The sequence below is a fragment of the Phocoena phocoena genome, chromosome 1 (assembly GCF_963924675.1).
Source record: "Phocoena phocoena chromosome 1, mPhoPho1.1, whole genome shotgun sequence".
Classification (NCBI taxonomy): domain Eukaryota; kingdom Metazoa; phylum Chordata; class Mammalia; order Artiodactyla; family Phocoenidae; genus Phocoena; species Phocoena phocoena.
Genome location: NC_089219.1, coordinates 150041757 through 150054684, shown reverse-complemented (window position 1 = coordinate 150054684; position 12928 = coordinate 150041757). Strand labels below are relative to the sequence as shown.

At 38.6% G+C, this 12928-nt stretch overlaps 1 protein-coding gene across 1 annotated transcript in view; it reads left to right on the top strand.

Moving 5' to 3' along the window:
- Nucleotides 1-1139: 1139 nt before the first annotated feature.
- Nucleotides 1140-12928, top strand: part of LOC136118053 (membrane cofactor protein-like) — a gene marked incomplete at its 3' end in the record, with an annotated part of 31205 nt that continues 19416 nt past the window's right edge. Inside the window, exons 1-3 of the mRNA XM_065871184.1 lie at nucleotides 1140-1245; nucleotides 9940-10128; nucleotides 10464-10566. Of these exons, the coding sequence (XP_065727256.1) occupies nucleotides 1140-1245; nucleotides 9940-10128; nucleotides 10464-10566 (398 nt within the window). The remainder of the gene's footprint in view (nucleotides 1246-9939; nucleotides 10129-10463; nucleotides 10567-12928) is intronic.

Sequence of the window (12928 nt, the reverse complement as noted above, 5' to 3'; positions counted from 1 at the left end):
GTCAACTATTAGTAAATTTTTGGAATATTTGCAACTAATCTCTATTTATGTGTATCAATTACTACTTTTGTGTTCTTCTACAAGTCATACAGGTTTACTTATAGCTTTACAAATAAATCGTGTTCAGTCTTAATTTTCCAGCATTGTTTGCAAGATTGTTTCAACAGAAAAGCTCTCTCCCTTATGCACGTCACCTAACCAATTCTTACTCATCCCAACTCTAATGACATACATCGCTTCCATGAATATGGCAATTAATGCACCCTTGTCCTTACCTTTTATATGTACGTGTATTTCATCTTCAATAAGACACTTAGTTGCTCAAGGGCAAGGGCTCCATAGAGTTGAGGCCCAATAAGCTAATGGTCCGGTGTTAATAATTTACCTTCCCAGGGGTGCTCTCCTGGGAACACGGAAGAGACTAATTGACTTTAGCAGTTGGGAGAGCAATAGCCAAACCTTTCCTAATTCTGAAATCTATCAGGCCATGAGAAACTTCAGTAGCATACACTCAACCACGGAAACCTCAACTATGATCCCGAGTTATGACTGACTAATGCTAAAGACTGAGAAAGGGCCCAGAAGTCCGGACAGTTTGGAGTGCCCCAGGTCCAAACTGGAGTCATGAGGGATGTGGGCCCCACGGTGACCCACTGCCTGGGCTCTAGGTTTCTATTTTCAGGTCGATGCGCTTGATTCTTTAATCCAGCTTTCCGGAAAAGGGACAATGATGACTGCGCCAGCCCTGATTTCTTTCCACCGTTCCTGCGTAGGGTGGTAACAGTTTGTTCACGAGGAGGCGGTGAACCAGCCACTTCCCGCAAGCCGCCAGAGCTCTCCTTTAGGTCTGCAGACGGAGGAGTCAGAGACAGTCAGGGCCCGAGCGGGAGTCTCAAAGCTCCCCGCGCACACACTGGTTAGACTCAAGCCAGGGCCACGCCCCGCCTGTCCGGGAGCCCCGCCTTGCATCCCGTCCATTGGCCTCGCCAGGCCCACACTTCCGTCCCTGGTGCAGCTCAGGCCACGCCCACCTGCGTGACCGCACTTGACGCTTTGTGAGACTGGGGATTGTTGCGTCTGGTAACTGAAGTCAGATCTCGGCTGGGCTGGTCTCACGTTTCCCGCTGATCTCCCCGAAAATGATAGCAGCTTACGTATCGCACACAGCACCTCCCGGCCGCCCCGAGAAAATCATCGTTGGGATGATTTTCGTGGCCTTAGTTCTCCTGCTACCCATATTCTCCGGTAGGAGCCTGGAGAGAGTGTGCGTCCTGGCTGCGAACTAGAGCGGGTTGGGAAGCAGGCCGACTGGAACCGAGTGTGTGGGGAGCTTTGCTTTTTGTCTCGGGTCGGAGTCGCGGTGCTGGGTCCACCCGGGGTCATAAGGGGTTGGGATAGAAGGCGTGGCCACAGTGTCCCCGGGTCACGCCGTTCGGGGATCTAGGGGAGCGGGGACCACATAGTGCCTGAGGAGAAGGCTTGCTTGGTGGTGCGCACTGAGAAGTGGGGGTTGGTGGGCGCAGCTGGGGCTTACCAAGGGCCAAGCTGGGTCACTAGCAAAAGCTTGCAGGGTGTTTCTGGGTCTGACTGCCATTTGGGGACAGGAGTGCTGACCTGGTGCTGCTGGTAACGGCTTGCTCTTGAGCGCCCAGGTGCCTGGGGATGTTACTAGGCTGTTGCTGTGCCTGTGGGGACGATTTCCCCTATGTTCTCTGGGCGGGGAGATACTTTGCAAGTGGGGTGTTTGTGCCCGGCTGGACTGGGCTGGGGGAGCCTGCGCAGGGTGTTCCCTGGTGTGTGCTTTGTAGAACTGGCCACCCAGTGCTGCCAAGTGTGGGACAAGTAAGCTACTGCTTGCTTTGTGTGCGGCTGGGAAGCTCATGTTGTGCATGTAGCAGTCAGGTCAGAGAAGGCGCTGGCCCCACCTTTGGTCCCCCTTTAGTGATGGAGGCTGTGACTTAGGATCCTGGATGCAGCAGAACCCACCACCCCTGAGCCGCATGTGGTGATGCCAGTGATACTGACAGCAGCAAGGCACCAACAACCACAGAGGCATAAGAATTGATAAGGTGGCCACTGAGCAACACCTCCGAAAGAGGCAGTGGAGGGTGAAAAGAGCCCACTTAGAACTCTTGCCAGAGGCAGCACAGGTAAGAGAAACCAAAGGCTTGTGCTATAGTGCCACCTGCTGGAAAACAAAAGAAAGACCTCTAATTTCTAACGTTGAATTATTAGAATCAAATAGGTAGGTGTTCACTACTTCAGAGGCACAGGCAGAGGAACCATGAAGCATCATTAAGCACCATCAAGCACCAAGAAGAACCACACTAACACTGTACCACAAGAAGAAAATGACAACTCCTAGAAACCAAACTTAAAGTCCCAGAATATTGTGATCTAACTCATAGAGGATTTAAAATAGCTGTCATGAAGAAACTCAGTGAGCCATAAGAAAACTGAGAAAGGCAGTTCAATGAACTCAGGAATAAAATTGATGAACAGAAGGAATACTTAACCAAACGGATTAAAACTCTAAAAAAGAGCCGAATTTAAGTTCTGGAGGTGAAGAACTCAATAAATGAGTTGAAGAATGCCTTAGAAAGCATGGAGATAGAGGAGACCATATAGAAGAGAGAATTAGTGAGCTCAAAGATAGAAATCTAAAATGATACAAGTAGGAGAGGAAAGAGAAATAAGATATTTTTTAAAATGAGAAAATTCTACGAAAGCTTTCCAACTTTCTTAGGTACAGCAACATTAGGGTCATGGGTATCCCAGAACAGAGTGATAGTGGGGGCAGAGAATTTACTTAAAGAAACAATAACAGAATTTCCCAAAACTAGGAAGGAACTGGATATAGAATTTCATGAAGCTAAGAGAACACCTAATTATCTCAAGAAAAAGGACCTTCTCCAAGATACATATTAAAATTGTCAAAAGTCAGTGACAAAGAGTTTTAAAAGGAGGCAGGGAAAAAGGATGGTAGCCTATAAAAGAACCCCCATTATGCTATTAGCAAGTTTCTCAGCAGAAAGTCTTCAGGACAGTAAGGTGTGGAATGGAATTCTCAAAAATATTGAAAGATAAAAACTGTCACCCAAGAATACTCTATCCAGAAAAGTTATCATTCTGATATGAAGGAAAAATAAAAATTTTCCCAGACAAACAAAAGCTGAGGGAGTTCATCAACACTAGACCTATCTTACAAGAAATGTTAAAAGGAGCTCTTCTAACAAAACATTTAAAATATTGGTTGGCACAGGGCTTCCCTGGTGGCACAGTGGTTGAGAGTCCGCCTGCCGATGCAGGGGATACGAGTTCATGACCCGGTCCGCGAAGATCCCACGTGCCGCGGAGCGGCTGGGCCCGTGAGCCATGGCTGCTGAGCCTGTGCATCCGGAGCCTGTGCCCCGCAGCGGGAGAGGCCACAACAGTGAGAGGCCCGCGTACCGCAAAAAGAAAGAAAGAAAGAAAAAAATATATATATATCTTATATATTATATTATGATATATATTAATATATAATAAATATATGTTATATATTATATTAATATATAATAATATATTTATTATATTAATATGCTAATATATTATACGTATAATAATATATTATATGTATAATATATATTAATATTATATAATATATATGTGGCTATATACAAAATGGAAAGTTACTCAGCCATAAAAAAAATAATGAAATCTTGCCATTAGCAACATCATGAATGGAACTATAAGATATTATGCTAAGTGAAATAAGTCAAACAGAGAAAGACAATGTATGATTTCACTTCTATGTGGGTCTACAAAAGTAAAACATAAACAAACTTAAATAAACAGAAATAGAGTCATAGAGAACAAACAGTTTGTTTCGGGGGGGGGCGGGAGGTAGGAGAGAAATAGGTGAGAGAGATTAAGAGGTATAAACTTGCAGTTACAAAATAAATGAGTCACAGGTATAAAATGTACAATGTGGAGAATACAGTCAAATTATGTAATATCTTTGTATGGTGACAAATTGTAACTACACTTTGTGATGATCATTTTGAAACGTATGGAAATATCAAATCACTGTGTTGTGTAACAGGAAATAGCATAGTGTTGTAGGTCAATTATACTTTAAAAACAAACAAACCTATAGAAAAAGAGATTAGATTTGTGGTCATCAGAGATGGAGGGTGAGGGGATGGAGAATTAGATGAAGGTAGACATAAAGTACAAGCTTCCAGTTAAAAGATAATTAAGTACTAGGTGTGTAGTGTACAACATGATAAATATAATTAGCAATCTGTCCCTTATATATAACAGCAGTCAAGAGAGTATATCCTGAGTTCTCATCACAAGGAAAACATTTTTTAAATTATTTATTTAACTTTGTATCTGTATAAGGTGATGAGTGTTCACCAAACCTATTGTGGTAATCATTTCATGATATATGTAAGTCAAATCATTATGCTGTACAACTTAAACTTATACAGTGCTGTATGTCGATTATATCTCAATGAAACTGGAATTTTTTTTTTTTTCTTTTGCGGTACGAGGGCCTCTCACTGTTGTGGCCTCTCCCGTTGCGGAGCACAGGCTCCGGACGCGCAGGCTCAGCGGCCACGGCTCACGGGCGTAGCCGCTCCGCGGCATGTGGGATCCTCCCGGACCGGGGCACGAACCTGCATCGGTAGGTGGACTCTTAACCACTGCGCCACCAGGGAAGCCCTGGAATTTTTTTTAAAAAAGTACCTGCCTAGAGCCTCGGTCGTAAGTATCATGTCAGTATTACTCTGGTGGCAATGTGGAAATGAACTGAATGAAAGGTGGAGAGACCGGTAAGAAGACCTACTCAGAAACTTATATATGGCTTATAAATGAGTGGGAATTGAGAAATAAAACTGATAGGTTAGATGCAAGAGTCTGCCTTTGAGAAAGGAAAGAAAGTTTTAAAATAGGTAACACGAATGACCCCTGTCATGGCAGACCCACCTCTGAGCATTCAAACTCCTCGGTATATATTTTTATTGTCTTTCTGCCTCATTTCACCTAGTTACCATCATACTTTTATACATATTAACGTTCCAAGGAAGTAAGTTAACCATGTAGAGGGGTGAATTCAAAGTACCTTATCTGGCATTTTCCGTAAACATGAAGCCTTTCTCCCAAGCCTGTGCCTAGGCCTACCTACAAAGAAAGGCAAACTGAGAGAAAGTAAAAAATAATAATGTATTATTTCTAAAGACAATGTATTGCTTGGCATTTAGTATTCTTCCTTTGCAACTGATGTTCCTTTACATCTGCAATCCAGTTTCATCTTCCCCACCAACTAGAACTGTGTTTACGCGGCACATTTTCCAAGTCTGATAAAAAGATGTTCAGTGTCGTAGGATACAGATGTTCTTGCTTACAAGCATTGTACCAGCCTTTTAAAAAGTTAATTTGTACAAGCGTGGACATTAGTTTCAATAAATTTTTGTTTTGATATTCATTTAAAAAATAGTTTGTATAGACAGTGAGAGAGGGGGTGGGATGGTCAGGTTTCATTGAGGTTCCACTTTTGGTCAGAGATCATGATTTTCAGAAGGTACCACCTGGTCAGGGATGTGGGTGCGTGCTTGACTCAGAGAGTTACTTTTAATTTTTGCAAGCAGGTCAAGAGTGCTTGCGTCATTTTTGTTAAGTGTACAGAAAGTGAATAGTTCTCTTCGTCCATAGTAGAGACTATTTCATTTTCCTGAAACTCATCTGGAAAATTGGGGAATTTTCTGAATTCAGCCTGTCATATTATATAATGGCATCTATTGTTAAAGTATAGCATTGCAGCCTAATAATAATTATATTGTAAAATATCTAGAAAAAACTTAGTCAAAATACTATTTTTCTGAAGCTGGGAATGTTTAGTTTGAAAATCTACACAGGAAAAAAGACTTCAGTAATCTGAGTAAGAGAAGAAATTCTTTGATTAAAAACATATGATGGGCTTCCCTGGTGGCGCAGTGGTTGAGAGTCCGCCTGCCGATGCAGGGGACGCGGGTTCGTGCCCCGGACTGGGAAGATCCCACATGTCTTGGAGCGGCTGGGCCCGTGAGCCATGGCCGCTGAGCCTGCGCGTCCAGAGCCTGTGCTCCGCAACGCGAGAGGCCACAGCAGTGAGAGGCCCGCATACCGCAAAAAAAAAAAAAAAAAAAAACATATGATATTGGACCTGATTTATTACAGTGTATAGAGCTTGTAATCAACTGGTTGCCAAAGCAAACATTCTAAACTGCACATAGTTGAAAGCATGTCTTTCGTGATGCATGTTAGTGGGAAGAAATAATTCAAGCTAGTTGAATGGATTAAACCATTCGATTGACATTTCCATATGGAGCACTGTATGTGAGAGTCATATCAGGAATTCTTTCTGCGTGATACCCTTTCGAGATAGTTACTGAAATCGAATGCATAAGACAAAGGACACTTGTATAGTTTAATTATGGGCATGCTGTTAACTTGATTTTTTTCTTGGTTCCAGGAAATTCTAGAATGATGTTATACATTTGTATGTAGAATGGAGTTATATAGCATTTCTAGCCCAATTTTTTCCTATTGTAAAATGAGAATGTATGGCTCAGAGTGTTCAGTAAATTTAATGTTATTAATAAAATTCAACTCTATAAAAACCTTTAAACGATGTTTTTAATAACTACATCTTTTTGTTTGCCTTTTACTTTTGTTTTGTTTTGGGCAGTTGATTGAGGAGCATTCATATATCAAGATCAGCATAGAGGAAATTTTGAAAACATTTTGCCAGTAGGTGGATATCAGGACATGGTGTAAATGAAATGTTGGACAGAGCATCAAGAGAGTTTAGAATTTAGAATATGATGTAAAAGGGGGGTAACATTTCACTTGTTTAGAGTTCTCTCTCTCTCTCTTTTTTTTGTTTTACAATGTTGTGTTAGTCTCTGCTGTACAGCAAAGTGAAGTAGAGTTCCTTGTGCTATACGGCGGGTTCTTATTAGTTATCTATTTTACACATATTAGCGTATATATGTCAATCCCAATTTCCCAATTCATCCCAGCCCCCACTTCCCCCCTTGGTATCCATACTTTTGTTCTCTACATTGGTGTCTCTATTTCTGCATTGCAAACCGGTTCATCTGTACCATTTTTTTCTAGAATCCACATATATGCGTTAATATATGATATTTGTTTTTCTGTTTCTGACTTACTTCGCTCTGTATGACAGTCTCTAGGTCCATCCACCTCACTACAAATAACTCAGTTTCATTCCCTTTTATGGCTGAGTAATATTCCATTGTATATATGTGCCACATCTTCTTTATCCATTCATCTGTTGATGGACACTTAGGTTACTTCCATGTCCTGGCTATTGTAAATAGAGCTGCAATGAACATTTTGTACCACATCTTCTTTATCCATTTATCTGTCAATGGACAGTTAGGTTGTTTCCATGACCGGGCTATTGAATATAGCGCTGCAATGAACACTGGGGTGCATGTGTCTTCTTGAATTATGGTTCTCTCTGGGTATATGCAGTAGTGGGATTGGTGGGTCATATGGTAATTCTTTTTTTAGTTTTTTAAGGAACCTCCATACTGTTCTCCATAGTGGCTGTATCAATTTACATTCCTACCAACAGTGCAAGAGAGTTCCCTTTTCTCCACACCCTCTCCAGCATTTATTGTTTATAGATTTTTTGATGATGGCCATTCTGACTGGTGTGAGGTGATACCTCATTGTAGTTTTGATTTGCATTTCTCTAATGATTAGTGATGTTGAGCATCCTTTCATGTGTTTGTTGACAATCCGTATGTCTTCTTTGAAGAAATGTCTATCTAACTCTTCTGACCATTTTTGGATTGGGTTGTTTGTTTTTTTGATATTGAGCTGCATGAGCTGCTTGTATATTTTGGAGATTAACCCTTTGTCAGTTGCTTTGTTTGCAAATATTTTCTCCCATTCGAGGGTTGTCTTTTCATCTTGTTTATGGTTTCCTTTGCTGTGCAAAAGTTTTTAAGTTTTATTAGGTCACATTTGTTTATTCTTGTTTTTGCTTCCATTTCTCTAGCAGGTGGGTCAAAAAGGATCTTGCTGTGATTTATGTCATAGAGTGTTCTGCCTATGTTTTCCTCTAAGAGTTTGATAGTGTCTGGCCTTACATTTAGGTCTTTAATCCATTTTGAGTTTATTTTTGTGTATGGTGTTAGGGAGTGTTCTAATTTCATTCTTTTACATGTAGCTGTCCAGTTTTCCCAGCATCAGTTATTGAAGAGGCTGTCTTTTCTCCATTGTATATTCTTGCCTCCTTCTTCTCATTGTAGTTTTGATTTGCATTCCTCTAATAATTAGTGATATTGAGCAGTTTTTCATGTGCTTCTTGGCCATCTGTATGTCTTCTTTGGAGAATGTCTATTTAGGTCTTCTGCTCATTTTTGGATTTGTTTTTTTTGTTTTTTTAATATTGAGCTGCATGAGCTGTTTGTATATTTTGGAGATCAATCCTTTGTTGATTGGTTTGCAAATATTTTCTCCCATTCTGAGGGTTGTCTTTTCGTCTTGCTTATGGTTTCCTTTTCTGTGCAAAAGCTTTTAAGTTTCATAGGTCCCATTTGTTTATTTTTGTTTTTATTTCCATTACTCTAGGAGGTGGGTCAAAAAAGATGTAACTGTGATTTTTGTCAAAGAGTGTTCTTCCTGTGTTTTCCTCTGAGAGTTTTATAGTTTCTGGCCTTACATTTAGGTCTTTAATCCATTTTGAGGTTTTTTTTGTGTGTATGGTGTTAGGGAGCATTCTAATTTTATTATCTTACATGTAGAGTTCTCTCAGTGTGAAGACTGAGATCCAGGGAGTAAGAAAGAAGACTCCTCACGTATCAAAATAGGTCTATCTCCCTTCTCCTTAGGTCCTTAACCTTATAGGAGATGCCTCTGCATTATTTTAGCCCTTTAGGACTTTACTTTATTTGTCTCCATTATAGTATTGAATTTTCTATCAGATTTATAAGATTTTCAAGTGCACAGACAATTAAAAGGAAGAGAACTTGCTGAAGCAGGAATGACATTTCCTAGGGAAGAACCCCCACAAACAAAGGCCAGAAGTAAAAAATTTTAAAAACATAACAACATAGCAGCTTTACTGTCAGGATATATTGTATAAACAACCCAACGGCTACTGCAGGGAACTTCTAAGGGAATGCATGATCCAGGAATCAGTGAAGGGAGATTAAATTATGTTTACAGTAATGTCCAAGAAACCAATTTTTTATGTAAGCCTATTCAAAGTAATAAAATTTAGTATTTAAAGGGTGTCCATTTATTTATAAAATGCTCAATTCACTAATATGAAACAAATAAAAGGAAGTCATATTTTTAAATATTTTAATCCATATTTATTTTTATCTATGAAATCCACAATGCTTATTTGATATTTACCTCTTACCATAGCATTTCTTGAGCACCCAGTGTGTAGAGAGTGTAGTACAAAAAGAAGGCATATGATCCCAGCCCTCTATGACCTTGCATTCTGAGAGGAAACTGAGCCTGAAGTGACAAGTGCTTGTGTTTCAAACTGCAGAAGAGTAATCTGAGCAGAGTGCTATATACTATAGAAAAGAGGAGAGGTGAGTTTTGGATTTGGAAAGAAGTGGGGAAGGATACATACATATAAATATATTTTAAAACCAAAAGCACTGTTATCTCTTCAATTTAGTGTTGAATGAAAGTTCACCTTATTTCTCAACAAACCAAAAGCTAATAGATTGTTATTTAAAGTAAGCAAGGAACATCCTTTGCTACTACTACCACTTGGGTAAAAGCATGGGACAGTCATTTAAAATCTTGCCAAGAATCTATTTATTCCGTATTACTTACCTGATGTCAGGCCACAGTCCCTGGCTGATGAAGGAGATAAAGTACTTTATTTTCATGTTCTTATTCTCTCCTACTTAGATGCCTGTGGTGATCCACCGAGATTTGAAACTATGAGGCTCCAGCATGCCCCAAAACCCAATTATAGTCCTGGGGAAACTATACACTATAAATGTCGCCTAGGTTTCCGGCCCATGGCTCCTCCTCTTCCCACCTCTGCTGTTTGTCAGGATGATAATACATGGTCACCTCTACAGGAGGCCTGTACAAGTAAGTAAACAAAAAAAAATTGTTTTATGTTTCTGGAAATTTTCACACATTTTAGCATGCATATTCCACTAGTGCGATGATGGTTTTCTCATGTGAATATAGGTTTTAGATTGCAATGCATTTTTGCAGGCTTTGAGAAATCCCCAAGGAATCTTTTTCTTGGCAATTGGTTGCCTGGGTAAATATGAATCATATTTGGCCATATAATAAGGAAAAAATAACAGATGAACAATAAGATTCCCGTGAATTCTAACAAGAAATGTAGAATTTTGAATTTGATTTAAGTCTATTTTTGAAATTGGTATAAACCAACATATTTGAATGTTTTCTTTTAGGAAAATTGTGTCCTAATCTAGGAGATCCTGTAAATGGCCAAGTTAACTATGTAAATGGAAGTACTATGTTTGGTTCACAAGCTCACTATGTTTGTAATGAGGGGTAAGTAAGATGCTCCTTAGAGGAAATAAGGTTAAATGTTACTAATTCCATTTTTGTCTTGCTCCTCTTCTTAAGCATTCCTATAAATTTGATTTCATTTTGCTTTCTATGTGACAAGTTGTACTTATAGCCAAGCAACTCTTGTTTTTATGAAGACTTAAAAGATGTGTAATTAGAAAGAAGTTTAAATTGAAGCAAAGTAAAACTGTATAACTTACTATATGTAATAATACGCCTATTGTATGTATTTAAGATGTAGTAATCATGGTAACTTTATTCTTGAAAATAAAGAGTACCCTGTTTAAAATTGTCAGTTCTCAGAGTTTAAGTAGGGCTTATGGAAATAGGAGGTAGAATTGCCAACCAAAGTTACTCATCTTGAGATAACCTGTAGTTTTACAAGATCCAAGTTGATCTGCCTAACCTGGACGATAATGTTGATCATGATCTCTTAGTTAGAAAAACTTATTTTTAAGACTGCTGCAAGGGAGTGAAGCATCTCAAAAAGAGGTACTGAGCCTTTAATAGTAACTTTTGTTCTACAGAGCTCCTTTAAAAGTATATATTGGGGATACTGGGCATTTATTTTAAAATATGAATTTATAGGGTAAATATTATACACTGTGGAAATGCAATAGGTTTTCTTAATATTAACTTTAATCATATTTTGCTGAATTCATTTAATAGTTCTAATATTTTTGTGTATGGGTGGAATATTTAGGGTGTTATACATATACAATCATATCATCTGCAAACAGGGATAAGTTTACTTCTTTCTTTCCAATTTGGATGCCTTTTATTTATTTTTCTTGCTTAATTGCTCTGCCTAGAACTTCCAGTACTATATTGAATTGAAATGGTAAAAGTGAGCCTCCTTGCCTTTTCTCATCTTAGAGGAAAATCTTTCATATTTTCTCCATTGAGTATGATGTTTGCATTGTGTTTTTCATGTATGGCATTTATTATCTCGAGGCAGTTTCCATCTGCTCCTTGTTTGTTGAGTATTTTTTATCATGAAAGATGTTGAATTTTGTCAAATGCTTTTTCTTCTCCAATTGAGATGATCATGTGGCTTTTTCCCTTCATTCTGTTGACGTGGCATGTTACATTGATTGATTTTCATGTGTTGAGCCATCCTAGCATTCTAGGAATAATTTCCATTTGGTCATGGTTTTCAATCCTTTTTATATGCTGATGAATTGTTTGCTAGTATAATGTTGAGGATTTTTGCTCAGTGTTTATAAAGGATATTGTTCTGTAGCTTCCTTTCTTGTAATGTTTTTATCTAGCTTTGGTGTCACGGTTACACTGGTCTCATAGCATAAGTTCAGAAGACTTCCTTCCTCTTCAATTTTTTGGAAAAGGTTGAGAAGGATTGGTATTACTTCTCTTTTAAATGTTTGGCAGAATTAACAAGTGAAAACATCAGGTCTAGGACTCTCCTTTATTGGGAGATTTTTGACTACTGATTCAATCTCTTTAGTAGTCAGTCAATTCAGATATTCTATTTTTTTAATAATTAAGTCTTGGTAGGTTTTGTATTTATAGGAATTTGTCCATTATATCTAGGCTATCCATTTGTTGGCATAAAATTATTCATAGAACTCTCATAATATTCTTTTTCCTGTAGAACTAAGTGATAATATCCCCACTTTCATTTCTGATTTTAGTAATTTGGATCTTTCTTTTTTCTTAGTCCATCTAGCTAAGGGTTTGTTAATTTTCTTGCTCCTTTTATTTAAAATTAATTTTTATTGGAGTATAGTTGCTTCACAATGTTGTGTTAGTTTCTGCTATACGCAAAGTGAATCAGCTATACGTATACATATATCCCCTCTTCTTTGCATTTCCTTCCCATTTAGGTCACCATAGAGCATTGAGTAGAGTTCGCTGTTCTATACAGTAGGTCCTCACTAGTTATCTGTTTTATACATAGTAGTGTATATATGTCAATCCCAATCTTGCAATTCACCACACCCCTCCCCGGCTCTTGCTCTTTTTGAAAATGAACTTTTGGTTTCATTGATGTTCTCTATGAATTTCTCTTCTCTATTTTTTATTTCTGCTTTAATCTTTACTACTTACTTCCTTCTGCTGGTTTTGGGTTTAGTTCTTCTTTCTCTAGATCCTTAAGTGGTAACATTAGGTTGTTTATTTTAGAGCTCTCTTCTAACTTCTAATGGAAGAATAATTTACCTACAAATTAAATTAGTTCCAAGTGCATCACATAGGGATTTGATATTCCCATACATTTCAAGATGATTACCATGGTAAGTCTAGTTACCATCCTCACCATACAAAGTTATTACAATTTATTGACTATTTTCTCCACGCTGTACATTTCATCCTTGTAACATTTCTT